The 21,153-nt window shown below is 39.3% G+C and overlaps 1 protein-coding gene and 1 long non-coding RNA gene across 6 annotated transcripts in view; one reads left to right on the top strand and one right to left on the bottom strand.

Moving 5' to 3' along the window:
- Positions 1-21,153, bottom strand: part of FRY (FRY microtubule binding protein) — a 449,258-nt gene that overhangs the window by 252,414 nt on the left and 175,691 nt on the right. For 3 of the 5 annotated variants that reach the window (XM_003314107.6, XM_054664862.2, XM_063792434.1), the window contains exon 1: positions 12,418-13,310. The exons of the other annotated variants lie outside the window; for them this stretch is intronic. In XM_003314107.6, the coding sequence (XP_003314155.5) occupies positions 12,418-12,487 (70 nt within the window). In that variant the 5' untranslated portion in view covers positions 12,488-13,310. Of the gene's footprint in view, positions 1-12,417; positions 13,311-21,153 lie in introns of those variants that run through there. 5 annotated transcript variants of the gene reach the window in all.
- On the top strand, positions 12,707-20,230 carry LOC129136719 (uncharacterized). Its single transcript, XR_008538664.2, has 4 exons — positions 12,707-12,832; positions 16,613-16,704; positions 17,028-17,078; positions 18,185-20,230. It is a non-coding gene; the product is annotated as an uncharacterized LOC129136719 (long non-coding RNA).

Below are 21,153 nucleotides of genomic sequence, written 5' to 3'. Positions count from 1 at the left end.
GGGAAAGTGAGTCAGTGATAAAGCCCTTTCAAATTAATAGCTAAATGTGAACAATAAGATTAAAATATAAACCTTACTGGAAAATACTGGTATTTCCACATGAAATGGAAATATCTGAAAACAGAAAAACATTTTTTCCTTTTGGTATCTAAGGGAAATATTAAGGGCATTTCATCTACTATTGTTGGATAGCATTAAACAAATAAATATTGAACTTGTTAATTTTAACCTAACAGCATAATTCAATAGACGTATATATTCCTTTTTTTTCTTTTTTTTGTCTTATTTTAAAATTAAAATTTATTTAAAAACAAAAGAGATGGGGTTTCACTGTGTTGACCAGGCTGGTCTCAAACTCCTGGCCTCAAGCACTTCTCCTCCCATTTCAGGCTCCTGAAGAACTAGGATTACAGGTGTGAGCCACTGTGCCTGGCCTGGGTATAATCTTAAGGGGCTCAAGTGATTGATCTAAAAATATTCTTTCTTATAATTTGCTTTCTTTTTTAAAGCAATAGAAAGACTCCATTTCTTTTTGAGTGAGTATAATAAAGAAAACATTAGGAAGTGTTCCTTTTTTGAAACTGAAGGCAAAGCAATACAGAATTTTTTGGTGGGGGCTACTTTCAAGACTTTGCCACTCCTTTTTGACAAATATCACTGTGGTAACTTGCTAGGAAGTACACATCAATATAATTCTACTCCCACTAGAGGTTCATCAATTTCACCTGCTGGTAGCCAATATCTTTATCTTGCCAATGACAATGAGAGGCCACATAGTATAGTGTTTATCCTAGAGTCTAGGTTGGAATCCTAGCTCCATCACTTACAAATGGTTCCTTCATCTTTCCACATGTGTAAAACAGTGTCATGGTAAAGACCAGAGGAAATGATACATATACAGCACTTCATGCGGCTCTTGACACTTCATAAGTGCTTATAAAGATCAGCTATTATTATTGCCCTTAATGCAATGCTATACAACAACAGATGTTGAGTTTCTAATAATAGTCATCTACTGTGATATGGTTTGGCTGTGTCCCCACCCAAATCTCATCTTGAATTGTACTCCCATAATTCCCACATGTTGTGGGAGGGACCTGGTGGGAGATAAGTGAATCATGGGGGCAATTTCTCCCATACTGTTCTCGTGGTAGTGAATACATTTCACAAGATCCGATGGTTTGATAACCCATTTCACTTGGCTCTCATTCTCTCTCTTGCCGCTGCCATGTGAGGTGTGCCTTTCACCTTCCTCCATGATTGTGAGGCCTCCCCAGCCACATGGAAACGTAAGTCCAATAAACCTCTTTCTTTTGTAAATTGCCCAGTCTAGGGTTTGTCTTTATCAGCAGTGTGAAAACAGACTAATACATACCGTTGTAGTTTTTACTTAATGGCACTATTAGTTGCCTATAATTCTTCCTTGGTACAAGAATCTCTGTTTTGTTCAGGTGGCAGGTATAAGTCCCTTGTCTCACAAAAGGTGTACCCAGCCCAGTGCCAGGGCCTGAACCATGATTCATCTAAGTCAACTTGGCTATTCCATTCAACTTTGCCAGTGACTGGTCTAAGGGTAGGCATATGACCCAGTTCCTATCAGAGAGAAGCAAGAGGAAGTTTGCTGAGACCTTTATCAAAATAATCTTCTTGTTACAAGAAAGCCCTAACTTGGGGCTCCTTCCTTCCTGACTTAAGTGAAGCAAAGATATTTGGAACTGAGGTGGCCATCCTGTGATCATGTAGTGTGACCAGTCCAGAGATTGGATGGTCTAGGTCTTTGAGCTTCTAAGCCCACCTGGAACCTCCCATCTCCAGGCTGTGGGTTGGGCAAGCTAATTAACAGTCTTTACTCTTTCAGCCCTTATGAGGTTATTCTATCATTTATAGCAAAAGTATACTAAAATGGCACCCATTTCAGATTACTAAATGGAAAAAATATGTTCTATGTAATAACCATAACACTGAACCTGTGAGTAGCATGTTACTGAATTCTGATTAGTAACAAGGGATTTAGAAATGAAAGTCACTGATTTCAAAATCCTACAGTAATCATTTCCAATTTGTATTTTTTTCTCTCTTCTCCCTCTGATTCTTTTCCTTTCTTCCCTCCTTCCCTCCCTTCTTCCCTTCTTCCTTCCTTCTTTTCATAAAGTGGTTGACTAATGGTAGAAAATATAATTTAAATGTCCACTCCTCTTCCCCTCTAGAAAGTGGTGCTAAGGATTGACATGGTTAACAAAACAGATAACAAAATAAAGGAAAAGAAGCTAAGATAAAATGGATTTTTTGATATTTAAAATGTGCTAGAATCTTCATTCTCACTTATAATTTTGATCTTTCTTAAAGTTCAAACATTTTAAATTGTTAGTTGAGAACAAAGTAGTTTACTCCGCCAGATGAAAATGGGCCAGGTTTTCAAACACCTTCAAAAATTGATCTCTCAATTGGCATGAACTAGGATTAGCTTTCCTGTAATGATAAGCACTGGCGGTTTCTTATAAATGAAACATAAAATCAGCAGGCAAGACACAAAAACATCTCTGATTTTCCTATTCTCTTGCAGCTGTATTCAATCAAGTAAAACAGAAGGGAGACAGGTTGTCTTGCACCCTCAACCTGGAAGAGAAGCTGACAACAGGCCTCAGGGCCACCACCAAATCAAGAGGAAAGTGAAACAAAACACTCAGTGTGTGACCCTCAAAACTCCCTAAGGAAGCTGAATTTCTCATTAAGAAAGTAGATGACTGGCTGGGCGCAGTGGCTCATGCCTGTAATCCCTTGAGGTCTGAAGTTTAAGACCAGCCTGGCCAACATGGTGAAACCCTGTCTCCACTAAAAATACAGAAATTAGCAGGGCATGGTGGCGGGCACCTGTAATACCAGCTACTCGGGAGGCTAAGGCAGAAGAATTGCTTGAACCCAGGACGCAGAGGTTTCTGTGAGCCCAGATTGCACCACTGCACTCCAGCCTGGGCAACAAAGCTAGACTCTGTCTCAAAAAAAAAAAAGTAGAAGATTAATTTTAGGGGTGTTAGAACAAGTGATACTATAGCTAAGTCCATGTTGTCATTCAATTGCAAGCCCTCATTTTTAGGGGAGATTTGTTAAACATGTAGTGTTCATAAACTAAAAGTTGAAAAGCAGACTTTTTTAAAAAGAAAAACTTCAATTTGTCTTTTAATTGGTGCTCTTACTTGTAAACACTGAGTTGTAAACACACTGGTTACAGTCTGCTATGTTCATAGGCAATCTGTTCACCTAGAGCAACTTTTTCATATTAAAATTCTTTAATGCTGTCACAGAGCTTTCTACCTAAGCTGTAGGCATTAAGTAAAGGTGAACCAAAGATGTTTCAGACAGATTTTCTAACAGCCTCTTGCATTCTTATGACCTTTCGTATTTCATCATGGGTTAACTGAAACATGATATCTACTGAAATGTAGGAGAGTATCCTTTAGCTGTATCATCATATATTTAAAAACCTTCAGAATGCCAGCAATTTCCATAAACACCATATCTCACTTTATAGAAAAAAAAATGCCTGTGTCCAGACCAAGAATACTGGCACTTCATATTGGAGACAATCCTGTTCAGATTTACTGAGTTAGATATACAGTGATTTAACTGCAAAAAGTAACAACAGAAAGAACCTGATAGGCTGTGGTGACAACTTCTTCTTATTCAGAATACTGAAAAGCAAACTAGTCCAAGAAGCTGACCAACCTTAGAATGTTAGGCTTGAGATCCAGCCACCAGTTATCAGTCAAGTTCAATAATGTACAACTAAGTCTCCTTCAGTCTGGCTTTAATGGTGCAGGAGAAATAACTGATGAATATCATGATGTTTACCGAAACCTCATTTTTCAGTGGAAGTATTCAAAACCCTTCACATTAATCAGTGACAGACAAGTGTCAGGTTTGTTCCTTTCGTATAAGAAAATGAGAGAATGAGAAAGCCAAGGTCACACACAGAAAAATAACAGAAAAACAGAGAAGAAAAACCCAATCTTGTATTTATACAGTTCAAACATTTTATTGATTTGACTTACAAAATAAACCATCTTATTGATTGGCCAAATCTCTCCTGCATAAACATAACATTCCAATGGAATTTTACCAAAGTATTGCCCTAGTTAATCTAATACCCTATTCTTTTCATGGCTGCCAAAATACATATTTACCTATTTAAGGCTAAACTCAAAGAAGTTGGCCTGGTGTTTCTTAAGCATAGGAAAAATTTTTAATGTAAATTTAATTGTATATTTCCATAATGTTGTGCTTGTGGCATTAGCTGAGAAATCCTGGAATTGCAAAGCTGTCTTCCACTGCTAAACTACTTTGCACTTTGCAATTGATTAAGAACAGCAGAAGCAGTCAGAGTTGTATATCAAATTAGAGTTGATAAAAGCACTTAATGCAGATTTGAATGCCTTCTCAAAAAAGATTTCAACTCTCTTAAATTGACATGACAACAAATTCTTACAGCAGCATAAAAAGTATTAGCTGAAATGTTATGGCTTTGGCTTAAATTTCCATCTGCAGCTCATCAAATGACTAAACAGTAGAAAGGAATTAAACCAAATCAGACTCATTACAGAGTCTGATATGCTGGCAGAATATAAACTTTCACTGCTTAGCATCTGGAGTTTTGGGTGACTAACATTTAAATGCCTGTGCTTGTATATTCTGTGAAAAATAGAAAAGTGTAAGAATATAGGTGAGATATCTGATCATTAAATTTAACTTACGGAAATATATAATTTATTTTCTCTCTCACACACGTATGGGGGGGAGGTGGGAGAGAGACAGAGAGAGAAAGAAAGAGAGAGAGAGACAGACAGACATAGCCCTTCTCTGTAATCACCCAAGTATTTTGAAGAGTGAGAGAACCACTCAGGATGAAAGACAACTGGCTTTAAATTTGTCCCATTGCAAAATTCTGATAAACATGGCAACTCCTCTTCACATTTTTCTAATGTAAGGAATGCCTGTCTGAAATGCTTGCTGCTCCATATTCTGAAATCTGGTCAAGTGTTCCAGGGTAAATAGCTTACATTTCCTCTTCTCCTTCAGCCATCTGCTAGAAGAAATATTTGAAATTGTTCTTACAGACCATTGCCTGTACTTCTGATGGTTCTCTGATGTAGTGAAAGTACAAATCCATAAAGTTAAAGTCAACAGAATCTATCGAACACATTCTCCCACAATAAAATTTTCTAGGGCCTACTCTGTCTCTGAAACATCATTGGATACCTCTCCCTAGGATCCCTGAAGTCCTGGAAACTTCTGCATTAATGTAACTGAATTCTGAATCTAACAAGGAAGGAAAGGAAGCTCTGAGAGCCTGGATGAAGGATCCAGGTGGGATGCATTTATGAAGCTCCCAAAACAAAGTGTGTGTTGTGCTTAGTTGATGCTCAGTAAACAGGTATTAAATAGTGCTTGCCTTGCTTCTCTGACACTGTTGCATGTTGGAGCAATAACCAAGAAAAATTAATGCTTAGGTAGTAAGATTTGCAGTATAATCCGGCACTGAAAGGTAAGTAAAGATGGTCTTATGGAAAAGCCCATTCCCATTGTTTCTCCAAGCCTAGAAGATGCAACCTTTTCAGCTCAAAGAAAGAGAAAGCATTCTCTTATTCACATAGCTGGCAGTTCTGTGATGGAGCAATGTTAAAAGGAATATGATGAATGGCATCTATCAAATAAAAGACATTAGTATGAAAAAAAATGAGGTTAAGTTGTGTATTATCTTGTTCCACAAATGCCATTCACGTTTCCAGGAACTGGTTACTTGCTAAATCTTCTGCACTGGGGTAGTGTGCAAATGGTGGATGGTTTCCAGAAGGCACCACATTAAGAAAAATTATAAATGTTTAAATGTTTAAAAAAGAGGACTAAGAGAAATTATAGGGTACAAATAAATTCGGAAAATCGTAATACATATGTTTTTGGACAGACTTACCTCTGTATCTCTTAAGTGATAAATACCAAGCTATATTGCATTTTTTAAAAGTTTTATTTGAAGGTAAATACCATGGACGAAGATCATTATTTGTTCATTTAAATCTGATCTGAAACTTCTCAAAATATACCTACATGATGCCATGTGGGTATCTCATGCCACACAAACTGAACTTAGGAAGAATTAAGTCTTATTCTAAACCAGGAGCATTTAAGAAGATTATTAATTACTAGCTAGTAATTATTATTAATTACTAGCTAATTAATAATCAGTGCATCTCACTCATCAAATGAGGTAATGTGTTTGAAGGTGTTGGGCAAACTACAAAGCACTAAATAAATGTAAGGTTTAGTACCAGTAACAGAACCTGCATAAAAAGCTTATATCTTTGTCTATTAGTCTACAGAACAGCCCCTAACATAGTAAAATGTCATTTCTCATTAGCCCAAACTCACATCTGACACCAGTTCAGTGTTAATATCACATAAGACTCAGAAATATGGAAGTTACTAATAAGATGATTAGGATATATGTAACCTATTTGACTCCTTAAACTGTACCCAAAAGTAAACTACTGAGTCATGGGTATTAAAATGTTTTGAAACAGCTGTCTGTTTAGGGTAGGATAGGAGAATCTTTGCATGTTATATCAGTTGAAACCTCTAAATATTGGCAACTTTCTCAAATGTCTCAGCTGTTCTCAGATTGTAAAATTATCCGGGTCATCTCTTCTTGCCTACTGCTGTTTGCCTTTCTCTTTCAATTCTTGTTGGGACTTCATCAAGCAGCATTCAAGAGCAGGCAAGTAAGTCAAAATTTATCTTGGTGCTGCCAGTCCTGTACATGATTTTATGATGGAGCAGGCCAGAGCTATCAAGTAAATGAGATACCTGAATTATAGATAGATTTCCATTATCCCTGCAAATATTCTCCCTGATCTCACTGCTAAAGACAATTAGTGAATTTGCTACTGTTTCCTAAACAGAAAAACAATACATCAGAGAACGCTCAGCAAGGCAAGCAAACTACCATTCTAAAGTAAACATCATTCATGCTTTTTTATTTACTTTTGAAACTAGGGAAAATATACATAAAATACTCCTAACAGAAGAAATGTGCCTTATTACTATAATCCTATTTTGTGAATGTCTATATACATTTAATCAAATGATCATAGGGCACAGAACTGTCTATGTATTGTTTGCAATAATGACGGAAAAGACTTGTGAACACTTAAGGTCTTTCAAATAGGCCTATGCTGAGGGGATGGTGCTCTCCAGCATGTGTGTGTGTGTGTGTGTGTATGTGTGTGTGTGTAAAACAGAGAGAGAGAGAAACAGAGAGACAAAGAGCAGGGAGGGAAGGAGAGAGGGTGAAGAAGGCTAAGAACTGGCAGGGACATCAGCCAACAAAAATAAAAATGAAAGTACCTATAAAGCACTAAGTTCCTCACAGTGTTCTTTATCCTTTGGTCCTTTGAGTGATTAAAACAAACAATGCAATTATCACCTGGACTGGGGGAGGGGTTTATGGAGCTTACTACCATCCTGGCTTTGAGTAAATCTCTATCTCAAGTCCTGATTTTTTTTTTTCATCGAAAATGTGCATGACACTTAAACTCACAGGGTTATTGGAAAGAGTGAAGATAATAAACAGAGTGGTCATATGGCGTCCTTTGCTGAGGGCAGTCCCGGTTTGCACCCAGTGTCTCAGCATAATTATTAACTTTCACTCTCAAAAGTGTCACAGTTGGGAAAAACAATTTTGTGGTTGCCCTCTATATAAATCATGGAGCATAGTATTTTATACAGAGTGGCAGTTATTATTATTCAAGAACTATTCATGCATTTGAGTGGGAAAAAAAACCCTCTGATTTGTCTTAATCATAAGCCCAGGGATAGATCCTTTCTATTTTGAGAACATGGATGTTGATTTGGGGTTTTATTTTTCCTTAGAGCTGTAAACTACTTTAGCAGAAGTGACCCCGTGGCCTTAGAGAGGGTGTGGATGGGACACTGGAGTAAGTCTCCTTCTAATTGCCTGGAGCAGTGCTGGGTACTTCCTCTATTTAAAGAACCCAATTAAATATGCTTGCACTTGATCTGTACCCCTTTGCTGGATTTAGGCAACTCAGTTAACCTTCTTAGTTTTCCACTTCTTTCAACCACGTCTATACAGAGGTTAAAACTGAAATTAATTTTGAGATTTTCTTAAGCTTTTCTCATAGTGTCCTTCAGGTACACTTGCAACATAAACAGGCATCAATAAACACTGCTCTGCAGAGAATCTGAGATGTTTTCTAACCTCACTTGCACATGACTTTTCTCTTTGGCCCCAGAGCTGACCTCATACTAACCAGTATTTCTATGTTGAACAGATCCTGGGCTTATCACTACAACTTAACTCACTACAACATACCTGAAAAATGCTGAATCTGATGCTCCTAAGTGATGCAAGACTTTTCTAGAGCAACATTAGACATTTCACAATGCACACCAACACCTTCCTACTGCAAAGAGATTGTTCAGTTCCCCAGAGCAGTTCATTTGTCGATGAAATTCTAAATATGTGAAAGAGTTAATGGGCATTCAAAAGTTTCCCTCGATGGTGTAGCAAGATTTGCCATATGTTATAGGAAGGATTTACACTGCCCTGGAAAGAGCAAGGTGTTGAACAGATTCTGAATGTACCTTCATTCATTGGGCCCTGTGTGTTCATCAGGCATCCTGGGGTGGACAGAGACACAAGGATGCCCTTTAGAGCTTTCAGATTAGTGTGGGGGCTCATACACCAGCTCTGTGAAGTGGTATACAGCAAGCCCTTCTCTCCTGGAAAATAGCTTGAACTATCCACTTTAAACTTGTTCTCTAGCAAACCTAAGAGGCCAAAGTGACTTTCTGCCACTAAGAAAATTCCCAGACCAACTCCCAAGCTGCTAGAAAGTATGCACTTAGGGTAAGTGGGATATTTTAATAGTAAGTGAGGTGGAAAGTTAAAGTAGTCAAGGGGTAAAGTTAAAAATGTAAATCTGGGAGAAAAAAAAACAGCCCAAAATAACCAACTAATTTTGACATTTATTTATGTAGTTCTCTTCTCTAGAGTGTAGCAAGTGTTGATTACTCATAAAATAACCCACTTTGGATGCCAAGGCTAAGGGAAGACATGGTCTACATCCGATTTGAAGTGGATTTAGAAGGCAGGAGGGCATTAGAATACATGAATATTATTTTAATGTTTATTGGGCATTTACAATGTGCTAGGTATTGTGCTAAGTGCTTTACATCTTAATACCTCATTTACTCCTATGAGGTACCCATTATTTTTGCGTACATTTTACAGATGAGGAAACTGAGAGTGATTACTTAACTGTCCGAAGCCATGCAAGTGCAGGAGCAAGAGATCTGAAGCCCATTTGGCCCTGCCATTTTTACATTCTAGGTAAGCGAGGCCTTATTAGGAGACTGATGGGTGTACAGGCATGAATTTGGGAGCATGTTAGTTAAATACAGAGGAGAGTGAGTAGATTAAGCTTGGTTGGTTGGAGCAGAAAAACATGAGAGAGGATGAACGAGGAGCTCAAAGAGGGTCCTGAGTGGCTATCACTGACACTCAGAGGCAAAAGGGAGCTGGGGAGCAGCCTTTGACTGTGAGGACACCACTGGAGCATTCCAGGTTAACCTGAGAAGGGCATGTGGAGGCTGTGGCCATGATTAACAAGCGGCCGCAGCCGTGAGAACCACTAGACAGCTGGGGAAGGGCTGGATAAGAGCAGGGAAGAGCAACAGGACAGACATCCAAGGGGATAGGAAAGCCTCCATATTCAGGTCTACATAGGACATTTTATTTCCAGACATCAAGGCCATTTTAATTCCCACCTCCATTCAAATCAGAGGGCAGCATGACAGAGTAGACGTGCCGATAAAGAGGAGAACACCAAAATGAACATCGAATGAAAGCTAGTACATCTCACTAGCCAGCGACTGATCTATTTATTGGCTTGTGAATTCTTTGGAGGGGACTAATATATATATAATTACATTTTCCCCACAATGTGCCATTTAAAAAAATATGGAAAGCTTTACCTGGAAACGCTTATGGAATTACCTTTCTTCTAACACCTTGCAAAACAGCCAGTCATAGTTATAGAGTTTGTTTTATTGCTTTTTAATTACTGCACTTTTGTAAATAAGCACCACCATATAATTAAGAGGCTGAGTCTCCATTCAGGTATGTGGGCGGACATCCTCACCTCTCAAACTTGTGAGGCCAGGCATGCGCGTGCAGGTGCATGCAGGTGCAATTAGCCGCTTGCCTCATGGTGCATCTTCTCAGCCAAGGTTACACTGAGTATGTTGAGCCTTAGGGCTTCTGTTTCTACTTTGCCTTCTACACAGACAAATTCCTTTCTCTCTTTGCTGCTCAAAATATGTAAAACTTAGCAATGAGAACTATGCTAGGTTGTAAGCAGGTTAGTGTTGTAACAAGCTTAAAGAAGATAAACAAAGTATATTTCCTCTTCCTCTTTCAAGAAAGGACTGAAAAACATTCTCCCCCTCAAAAGAATGCTGGAAAGCCACCAACTTCACTACTCTGGAATAAAAAAATTAATATAGTGGGCAGGGACTGTGTCTTATTCACCTTGTGTAGCCCCACAGCCTGGCACATAGTAGGTATTCAATAAATATTTGCTGAATGAATTGGAAGAATTCAAAATTGTATCACAGATATTCTCAGAGTAGAAATGAACAGTCATTTTGAATCATTTCCTGATGTATGTATGTGGGGAGAGGAGTTTAGGAAGGGTAGAGAGAATATATACTTTATCTAGAGTGATTTGAAAATAGACAAGGGGAGAGAAATTTTTAAAAGAAATCCCATTGGCCTCAGTATTGTCACAACATAATTTTCTATTTAATGAGGCAATGACAAAAATTGATGGAAGAAAACAGTCTGGCCTTGGAATAATCAAATATGTTTAAAAACCACGTACTGATGTCAAACTCAAAAGTGAGTTTTTTCAGTTATTGGAAAACTGCTCCATAAAGAACACTGTATGTCAAATTCTTTTCATTAATCAAAGAGCAGATAGACAAAGGAAGATTCATCCTTGAGTGTAAAGTATTATACAAATAATGAGTCCAAGTTAAATGATTTATAGCTATGACAAGTAAAGAATGCTGTTTGGGCAACAGTATTACTCCCAAATGGCTTCCCACTTGTAGAAAAACAGCTTCAGACAAGCCCCATAGTGTATACAGTGGTGCAAAATGACCTGGAAAAAATGGTTTCTATGGATATCATTTAGAGATGCACATCCCTGAATACCTTAAGGCTGAAGGTACTTTAGCTCTTTTCCTCAAAGCAATTGCAGCACAGGTTTTCCTGCCCAGGTTTTGTTTACATAAGAACAATCTTGGCCACAGGTCATTTGTGTAGGAGACAATTAATCACTAGCTCTTTGAGCACAGGTAGGTTAATCAGTATGCACATAATACAATATTAAAATTTTCATGGGGAAAAATTTTTTTTATTTAAAACAATAAAGCATCAGTAATACCTGCTGATCTTTTATCCAAAGCAAGTACAAAGGCTGTTAGTGAAATAGAGAAGACTTTGTTTTTAAACTGTTCGGAAAATACAAGGCATCATTGATCACCTGAAGGCCTCATTTTAATTTGATTCCAGATCCACGACAGCTTAGAGGTTGTCTTTTTGAAATAGCGTATTGCTAAAATCCTTATGTAGGTCAGAAATGGAACTTCAGAAGCCATCATATTCTGCTATCCTAATAAATAATTAGGGTCAGAACCTCACTTGTTTATGTTTCAAAAAAGCACATTATTTGGACTATAGCAAACATCAGGATTTTTAAAAATTCAAATGTTAAATGGCATTCAGAACATCATCCACATGGAAGAGGGAGAGATGAAATAAATCTGCAGATGCCTCTATATACAAAAAGGATGTCCTAGGTTTTGGACTATTAAGTACTTTTCTTTCTTCAGACAATACCCTAAAAACACAATTACAAAGTACTCTGAAACCCTGCCACACCCCTTTGATTAAATCACACTTCACAAAATATTTAGAGAAAGCCTGAACAAATCAAATAAACATCAAGGCAGGAAATGCAGCCAGGAATGCCTGATCCTGAGCTCCCCCAGAGTCTGAAGGGCTGCCTCACTTGAAAATTTAATCAAACACAATCTACTGTAATTCCATTGCAGCCTTTGCACTTAAGGAAAGCTAGTTCAGTCTCTGACATTTTGATTTTCACAGCAGATGGAAGCAAAAAAAGAAAGAAAGAAAGAAAGAGAAAAGAAAAGAAAAAAAGAAAAACTTCCGCGGCTCACAAACATGTGTGTCCAGTTGAGATTTTCTGTCTCCAGCCTTATGCAACATCCAGCAAACAAACAAACAAACAAACAAAAAGGTTATTTTCTATTACTCACTATTACTCCAGGATTTCAGTAAATATTTGATACTGATCTCAAAGAAGCCCGAATCCTGCTGGCTGGCCATGTCTGCGGCATACAAAGAGGCTGCGAGGACGGGCAGCGGCCGGGAGCAGGTACCGGGCGTGATGCGCCTGTCACAGGTTGTGATGTCAGCGCGGGGTCAGGCGCCCAGAGGCAGCTCTGCGGATCCACCTCCGGCTCCGGCCGGGAGTCCTCATCTAAAGGACACGGCGGAGCAGAGAGAGATGCTCGGCCGCTCCTCCTCCTCCGGGTCCAGGACTTGCTTCTTATTTGCTGGACGCTGATCTCCCTGCAGCCCTCGGAGGCGGCGGCCGCGCTGCTTTCATTTCGGGGCTGTCATCACCAGAAACGCCGGCTGCCGGCCGCCCACCAGCTCGGCTCCAGCCAGGTACGCAACCGAGGAAGACCCCACCTGAACTGGGATCGGCTTTCTTCTGGGAGGGAGGGTTTCTAGGCCGGCCTCCCTGACGCGGTGCAGGCAGCCTCCGGCCCACACGGCCGCCGCGGGGCTAAGGGATGGGCCGGGAGCGCCGCCCCCTGCCCCTGCCCACTGTCTCAACCTGAGCCGCGGCTCAGTCTCCGCCTAGGCTGCGGGAGGAATTTCCCAGCTTCTGCGGATCCTCTCTCTTCAGCAAGGCTTCCCGTGAGCGGCCCGGGTGTGCTCTGGCTGCTGCTTCCCCTTGTGTCTGTCCCTGAAATAAACACAACTGCAGCACGCTGCGGTAAGCAAAGCTGCAGCCCTGCATCTGGTTGCAGCGACGTTTTGAAAAACCCCATCCGTCAGCCTCGTTGCAGTAAAGAGACTCAACAAGAGGACGCTTGTCTGGGCTTTTTCTTCCCTGCCTTCCACACGCATGGTGGTATCTGCATTTTTACTTTTCCCTCCCAGAAATGCAGTCTTTTTAAGGGGCATCGGAGCCAGAACGTGTGCACTCTAAGGGGACAGTACACACTGCTTAGTTGGCTTGTTTTTGTAATGTCACACACTCCACAATGGATCTTATTCTCAAACCTCTCATTTCTAAGACTCACCAAGCCCAGTGAAGCTTATTTTACTTGTATGAAAAGGATAAGAAGCAAAAGCATTAGATTCCTTGCTCTACAATGGCTTTCGATTTCATGAATTCTTGATATCAGGTGTCCTGATTTTGGTTAGCTTTGTTTCACATTATCATTTAGCTTGACCAGGGGATTAAATAAGAGTATTATATTTTAATAATGACAGGTTATGTTGGAAGAGGTGGGATTTGGCCAACTATCTCATAAACCACAGGATCCTTCCCAAGTCCCAGTACATTCATGATTAATGTTGTCTAAAAAACAGAAAAAAGTAATAAACCATGTTAATAAGTATTTAACATAGCAAATGTTGGGCTAACTCCCCAAATCAACACACAAACAGGACTTCCTAGATTAACAGTTCATTTTAAAAATGGAAGGGAAAGACTACAATGTACTTTTATTTTTAAGACAAAGAATTTTAAAAATTCAACACTAAATAAAACTTTTAGAACTATGTTCTGAAAGGCCCTAAGATACTTTATCAATATAATTAGTTTTTCAAACTCATTACACTTACCCAAATGGCAAGCACTCAATCACTCAGATTTCCAACTCCACTTATACACTTTATTCTGATGAAATCTCTCACCAGATTGACTTCTTTTTAATTCATGTGCATACTAGAGTTGCTGAACTGATTTTATCACTTGTACTTTGAATGTATGGATTCTAGGTAAAATAAGACCCAAAGGTTTTACCTTGAAACAATTATTATATCTGAAAATAAATTTCATACCTACACCCATCTGATGCTTGCCCAAGACTCAGATGGCAGTGAATGAACAGGTAGGCTGCACAGTGCCCTGCGATTAACGATGGCATGGGCTCTCAAGGCAGGGCCCCATGTTCGCTCCTGGCACCAGCCCTTACTAGCTTTGAGACCCAAAGTAAGCTATTAACTTTGCTAAGCCTTCGTTTCCTCATCTGTAAAATGGGGTTGTACCTTCTTCCTACAGTTGTTGGAAACAATAAATAACACTATGTATGAAAGGGGCTCAGCATAGTATCTTGCCCATAGTTAACACTTCATTAAATTTTAGCTACATTGATTTTTTTTTTTTTTTTGAGACAATCTCACTCTGTCGCCTGGGCTGGAATGCAGTGGCGCAATCTTGGCTCACTGCAACCTCTGCCTCCCCGGTTCAAGCGATTCTCCTGCCTCAGCCTTCCGAGTAGCTGGGGTGACAGGCATGCGCCACCATGCCCGGCTAATTTTTGTATTTTTAGTAGAAATGGGGTTTCACAGTGTTGGCTGGGGTGATCTTGAACTCCTGACCTCAGGTGATCCACCTGCCTTGGTCTCCCAAAGTACAGACATGAGCCACTGCGCCTGGCCCATTCATTCTTATTATGAATCCTTAGTGACTCTAGATTAGAACTTTTTTTTAAAAAGCTAAATACTTTTTTTCTTTACTCTTTATGTGGTTTAAAAGATACATTACTTTTGAACACCAGTGGTAACTATTTGGGGAGAGCAAGTTGGAGACATTTAAAATCAGTTGCAATAAGCAAACATGCTATTGTATATTGTTACTCAAATATATAGAGATTCTCTCTGTTGACTTTATTTTAAAAAATTTTTAACTGGCTTTTTAAAGTTTTCAATACTTAAATACATAAGTTTTCAGTATTTAACTACTATAAACATACTAACTTGCTGAGAATGCCACTCATATATATTTCAAGGGAAACGAGCATAAAAATGTAAATGCTACTTAGAAAATAATGTTTTCAATGCCATCTAGCTTTCACTGTGAAGAGTGAATCAGCATCTAAGAGCCCAGTTTCTGTCTCTTAGAACCTGAAATCTTGTCCAGTGTATGCTTTTTCTTCATTCGAGTACCTTTAAAGAGGACATATATTGTAAAAGAACAGAAAAGGGCTTTTGTTTTGTTGAAAGGCCTGCAAATCAAATAGAATGACACCTGCTGCAAGCTGAGTTGAAACATTTATCCTTTTGTCTCCTCTCTCTCTGGGGGGGCATAAAAAAATTAGTCAGAAGAGGCACCTGGACAGAGGTACTTTAAAATGCAACAGTAAAATCTGAATGTGTTCCTGGCTTGCTAGTGACTTCAGTTATGATTTAAGAGGACCTAAAGCTATCTCAGCTTTCATACCTGTAAAAATGAGGGATCCTTCCTTAAAAATATTAGGAGAACATACAATGAATTGTCAAGCATGGAATTAGGCATAGATGTTGGGGACTGAGTGAAAGATAACAGGAAAAGTGGAAGGCCTTAGAAAATGGTATCAAAGAGTGGGGAAAAAGTTGGAAAGTGGCCTGACACAAGTGATGACACTAAATGACACCATCTACATTTGTTGAATATAAATATTGTAGTTAAAAATATATATATTTTTATATTTAATCCTCACCTCAAACCTATGAAGTAAGTACTATTATTAGTCCCATTTTACAGATGAGAAAATTGAGGCTTAAGGAGGCATAAAATAAGGTCAAACTCATATAGCTAGTAAAATTTAGGTCTATTTTAGACCCTGAGTCACTTGTCATAACTTTGTTATTTACTTATTTTTTTTAAAAATCACAAGCAAGGTGAGAATCATGGTTACCAAGTTCTTTAGAGAAAGCTCAGGAAGAGGCTGGGCACAGTGGCTCACGGCTGTAATCCCAGCATTTTAGAAGGCCAAGGCGGGTGGATCACTTGAGGTCAGGAGTTCAGGACCAGCCTGACCAACATGGTGAAACGCCATCTCTACTAAAAATACAAAAATTAGCTGGGCGTGGTGGCACCCGCCTGTAATCCCAGCTACTTGGGAGGCTGAGGCAGGAGAATCACTTGAACCCAGGAAGCGGAGGTTGCAGTGAGCCTAGATTGTGTCACTGCACTCCAGCCTGGGCAACAGAGCAAGACTCCATCTCAAAAAATAAAAATAAATAAATAAATAAAAGTTCAGGAAGAGATGCTAAGGTACTCCCTAACACAGCAGAGGCGCTTCAGGTCCCACTGACTCTCCCAGCCTATTCACTGTCTTCCTGCCTGGCTTTGTCCTGGGTGATGTATTCTCTGGGGGCTGTATCCAATTCCAAGAAACCAAGAGAAGAACGCCTTTATTTTTTACATTAATTTGATTCATTATACAGGCGGTGGCCTCTACAAGGATGTCTGACCTAGAGTGGAGATGGGGTGACTGAGGATGGAAATCTAGTCTGAACTCCACTCTCCAATTTGGCAGGTACAGAGGTGGCAGTGGGCTGCTTCTACCCTGGCATGGGTCTGCATCAGCCCAGGACTCAATCCAGAGGAAAGGGTGCCTATTTTTTTTTTTTTTTATCAAGATACCACATGGGCTGGTGGTAGCTCTGGGTGGTCAGTGGGAAGGAAGTGGTCAGAAGGAGTGACCTATTGGTCACCTATGTACCTATGTCCTAGCAAGCCATGTAGCAGAGTGGGATGAGGGTGGTAAAGGATACAGGGACTATATCTCATAATCCATGGCATTTACTCTCCTCCTGTCTTGATCCCAATTATAACCATCTGTCCCGTCTCTCCCTCCAGAAGACCTGTGTCTTACTCAGCTTTGTGTTCCTTACATCTCTGTAGCACACAGTAAGTCCTCATGCAATAAACATATGTTGAGTGAATAAGTGAATGAGTAAGCTTGTCATGTCTGCCTGTTATCTGCTGCCTGTGGGAAAAAAATGTATAAGAAATGCAATTTTTTGTTTTAATTCATACTTAGTTTACTCTTTTTTTAAAAGCATTTTGAAAATTGTTTTGAGGCTAAATTGTGTGGCATTCAAAAAATATGTGGAAACAAAGCCTTGCAAACAGTCTGGATGCATGCCAACATCAAGAGCCATTACCTAATGATTTTAAAGCATCTGATTGAGTTGATTGGGTTACGATTGGAATCCACCCCCTTTTCTTGTAGACGGATGCACGTGGGTACACATGTGTAATTACTGTCACAGAGTGACATGTACATTCATGAACAGAATGTGTTAGGCAGAAATGTTTCACTAGTATCCTGAAGAAACAAAGGAAAATCACTAAATGCAAGAAAATAATTGCTTTATCAATTTTTGATCAGCAGTCTCAACTTCCAAAAAAGCATGAACTATATTATATTCCCACTATTATACACTGTATCTTAAGAACAGCTCCAAATCAAATTAAGCATCCCCTGAATTGAGATAGAAAGACAGCAGTTAAAATCAATGGTGATGAGTATGGAAAAAGGGTTTTGTTTTTCTTTAAACAGTAGAATAAGAGGCTTTTTAGAGATAACCTAAAGGACAAAGTGTTGAGATAAATAACAAACTTCTCTTTTGACCTATTTTTGATGCATGATTTGGACGGATCTATCCCATCCTAATAAATATTAGAGAAAAAATATGAAATGATGCCATACAATGTCCATGTGGTAAGCATCAAACACAATAATCATTCCCTTAAAAAATCCAACCCACATATGTAAATCTTCACAAAAATAGATTCAGCAAGTTTTGAAAAACATTTACTCCATTACTATCCACTGCAAATAATTTTTTTCAATGAATTGAAATACATTTAAATTTTTTGAATGCAACACAACTTCATTATAGCAAAGCTTGTTGTTGTCCAGATTCAAACATAAACAAGAAAAATCATGTCTTCTAAAATTGTTATCATTGAAACACAGCAGCAGAACTCATTTTTTCTTTCCTACTCAGCTCCCCTGCGAAGGGGTTTTATAAGGAACCCAGAGCCAAGACAAAGGAATCAGGAGGAATTCTAGCACAATGGGAAGCCCCTGAAGGGTTTAAGCAGAAGACAATAAAAGACTCCGAGAAGTGGCAGCAGGGAGTGGAGGAAAAAAAGCCTGGAATTTACCCTGCTTTCTGCTCTGCACATGGAATGCCCCCTCCATGTGTCCATTGTCATCCAAGGTGTTTTGACAGGTCTAGAGTGGGGTAAAAGAATGGTATTTATTCAGGCCTAATATTGAGGCTTGGGGCTGGGCTGTATATCAGAGGGCATGCATAGACAAAGCTGAACAAAGGGGCACACCTACTGGGCACCTGCTGGGCACTTCTCTAAAACTGGCACTGAGACATCATTAGGATGAATTAGAACTAGGACACCAGTTAACCCGGGCCTGCACACTAGTGAAAGGAAAATTGCGCCTCTCCCCTGACCCTGCTCCAGACAACTGAATGGTGACTTCAAGAACAAATATTCAGGCCGGGTGCAGTGGCTCACACCTGTAATCCCAACACTTTTGGAGGCTGAGGTGAGTGGATCACCTGAGGTCAGGAGTTCGAGACTAGCCTGGCCAACATGGTGAAACCCTGTTTCTACTAAAGATACAAAAATTAGCTGGGCGTGGTGGTGGGTGCCAGTAATCTCAGCTAGGAGGCTGAGGCAGGAGAATCGCTTGAGCCCGGGAGGCAGAGGTTGTTGAGATGGTGCCATTGCACTTCAGCCTGGATGACAAGAGCATAACTCTGTCTCAAAAAAAAAAAAAAAAAGAACAAATATTCAAAGGATATTAATTAGAAGGGGAGTGACATTGTAGACCAGACCATGCTCCATCATATAAAAGCTGTATTGTTGGCAAAGTTGTTGAGCATCTCATGGCCTCATTTTCCTCGTCTGTAAACTAGTGCCTTGTCACACAAATCTGTTATGAGGATTACATGAGTGCCTAGGCAGATGACAACTGTTATGTAGCAAATCTGTAGTGAGAAATGAACCCAGAATATGCAGCACAAAATGCCTCCTTAACTCCATAGTCAGGTTAGAAAAAGAGAAGAGAAGGAAAGAGGAGAGAGAGAACCTGTCATCACAGAGAGATCCCCACCCCCATCCCCCTCTGCTGGCTACCAAGGTAAGGTAGACCTGCCCACAAGGCTGGAAGTTTTGGAAAAGTAAAGAAAGTCTAAACACATGCACATACAAACACTATTACTTAACATTTTAGTAATATTAAGTCATATAACATTTGGTGCCCAGGGTAAACTTCCATTTGATTAGAGGATCCGGTTAGGTTAGTATCATCTCAAAATTTACCTAATTTAGTCTTCTCATCAACCTCTCAAAGTAGTGTCTGCATATTTGGATATCATTAACCTGTAGTCAAAACCAGGAGATGTGGTGGTTCATACATATTTTGTACACATAAAGATTCGACTTCAATTTCTGCAGAATAAGGTCATAGCACACTTAGTATTTAATGTATTTAAAGACATGTATGCAAAGAGAAAACATGACAGCATTTACCTCATGCCCCTTAGCATGAAAGCATACAACACTAATGATAACTTTATTATCCTATTTTTGAATACCACCAGCAACCTGAGAAATTATTTACGTTCAGATACAAACAGGTCAAATATAAATGGCCACAATAGGAGCCAACTATTAATACATAATTATAAAATATTAAGTCCCTTCTGAAGAAGCAAAAAATGGCATTTGCGGCTGGGCACGGTGGCTCACGCCTGTAATCCCAGCACTTTGGGAGGCCGAGGTGGGTGGATCACCTGAGGTCAGGAGTTCAAGACCAGCCTGACCAACATGGTGAAACCCCATCTCTACTAAAAATACAAAATTTAGCTGGGTGTGGTGGCGGGCACCCGTAATCCCAGCTACTCGGAAGGCTGAGGCGTGAAAATTGCTTGAACCCGGGAGGTGGAGGTTGCGGTAGGCCGAGATCCTGCCACTGCACTCCAGCCTGGGTGACACAGCGAGACTCCATCTCCAAAAAAAAAAAAAAAAAAAAGGCATTAACTTTGCATATTATTATTTACCAAAAATGCAGATACATAATGCTTAACAGTATAAAAAACAATTATATTTATATCAGTCGTCATCACCCTTTAGATTCGCCATCTACAGGAGAACTAAGAAAATGTTGGTTCTTCCCTGTATGAATGATAATCTAGCAAAACAAAAAAATAGAGCATTCTCATAGTTGTATTAAAGTTATTGGGTGATACTCCTACTATTTGGTGATAAAAATTAAATACCTTTTATGGCTAGAGTGAATATTCCCACCAATGTTACCAATCTGATACACAAAAATAAATAGTAGGGTTTAAGTAATAAGGGAAAGATCAACTTTTCCTCAAGATACCATTTAATGTACATAATTATTAAAACCTATAATTTTCAAATCAATGAAATTGAGGAAAACTAGACATTTTGGATAGTTTTTTAGTGCATGCTACTTAAATTTTACGTTTTTTTCCTTCTAGGTGCTAAATTTTTTTCTTTCTAGGTATGACCATGTTTATAGTTACCTATTAGCAAAGGTTGAAGGGCTGGGAATTAGGAAACTCATGATTCTGCTTTTTATTTTGATCCCGATCCTATAACCTTGGACATGTTATTTATCTACTAAAAGAAGAACACTATTTCTCATCCCCAAACTGCCTCATCTCTTGGGGCAAGCCAATCTTTGGTTTTCTATACCACTGGGAGGAACCATTGCATAGGAAAAGCAGAACACTGGGTAATAAATTATTCTGTGTAACTCTTTGGCAAACATTATTTAATTTTTTGGCAACAGATTCACCTTCTTGGTTATGTTCTAATAAAGCTCATGTCAAGAGTATCCATGAAAACACACACTGTCTGACTGGCAGGAGAAGCTGACATAGGACCAAAAAATAATTGGGGATTAGAAAGTGATAAATCA

This window comes from Pan troglodytes, chromosome 14 (genome assembly GCF_028858775.2).
Source record: "Pan troglodytes isolate AG18354 chromosome 14, NHGRI_mPanTro3-v2.0_pri, whole genome shotgun sequence".
Classification (NCBI taxonomy): domain Eukaryota; kingdom Metazoa; phylum Chordata; class Mammalia; order Primates; family Hominidae; genus Pan; species Pan troglodytes.
This window is presented reverse-complemented; position numbering and strand designations above follow the sequence as displayed.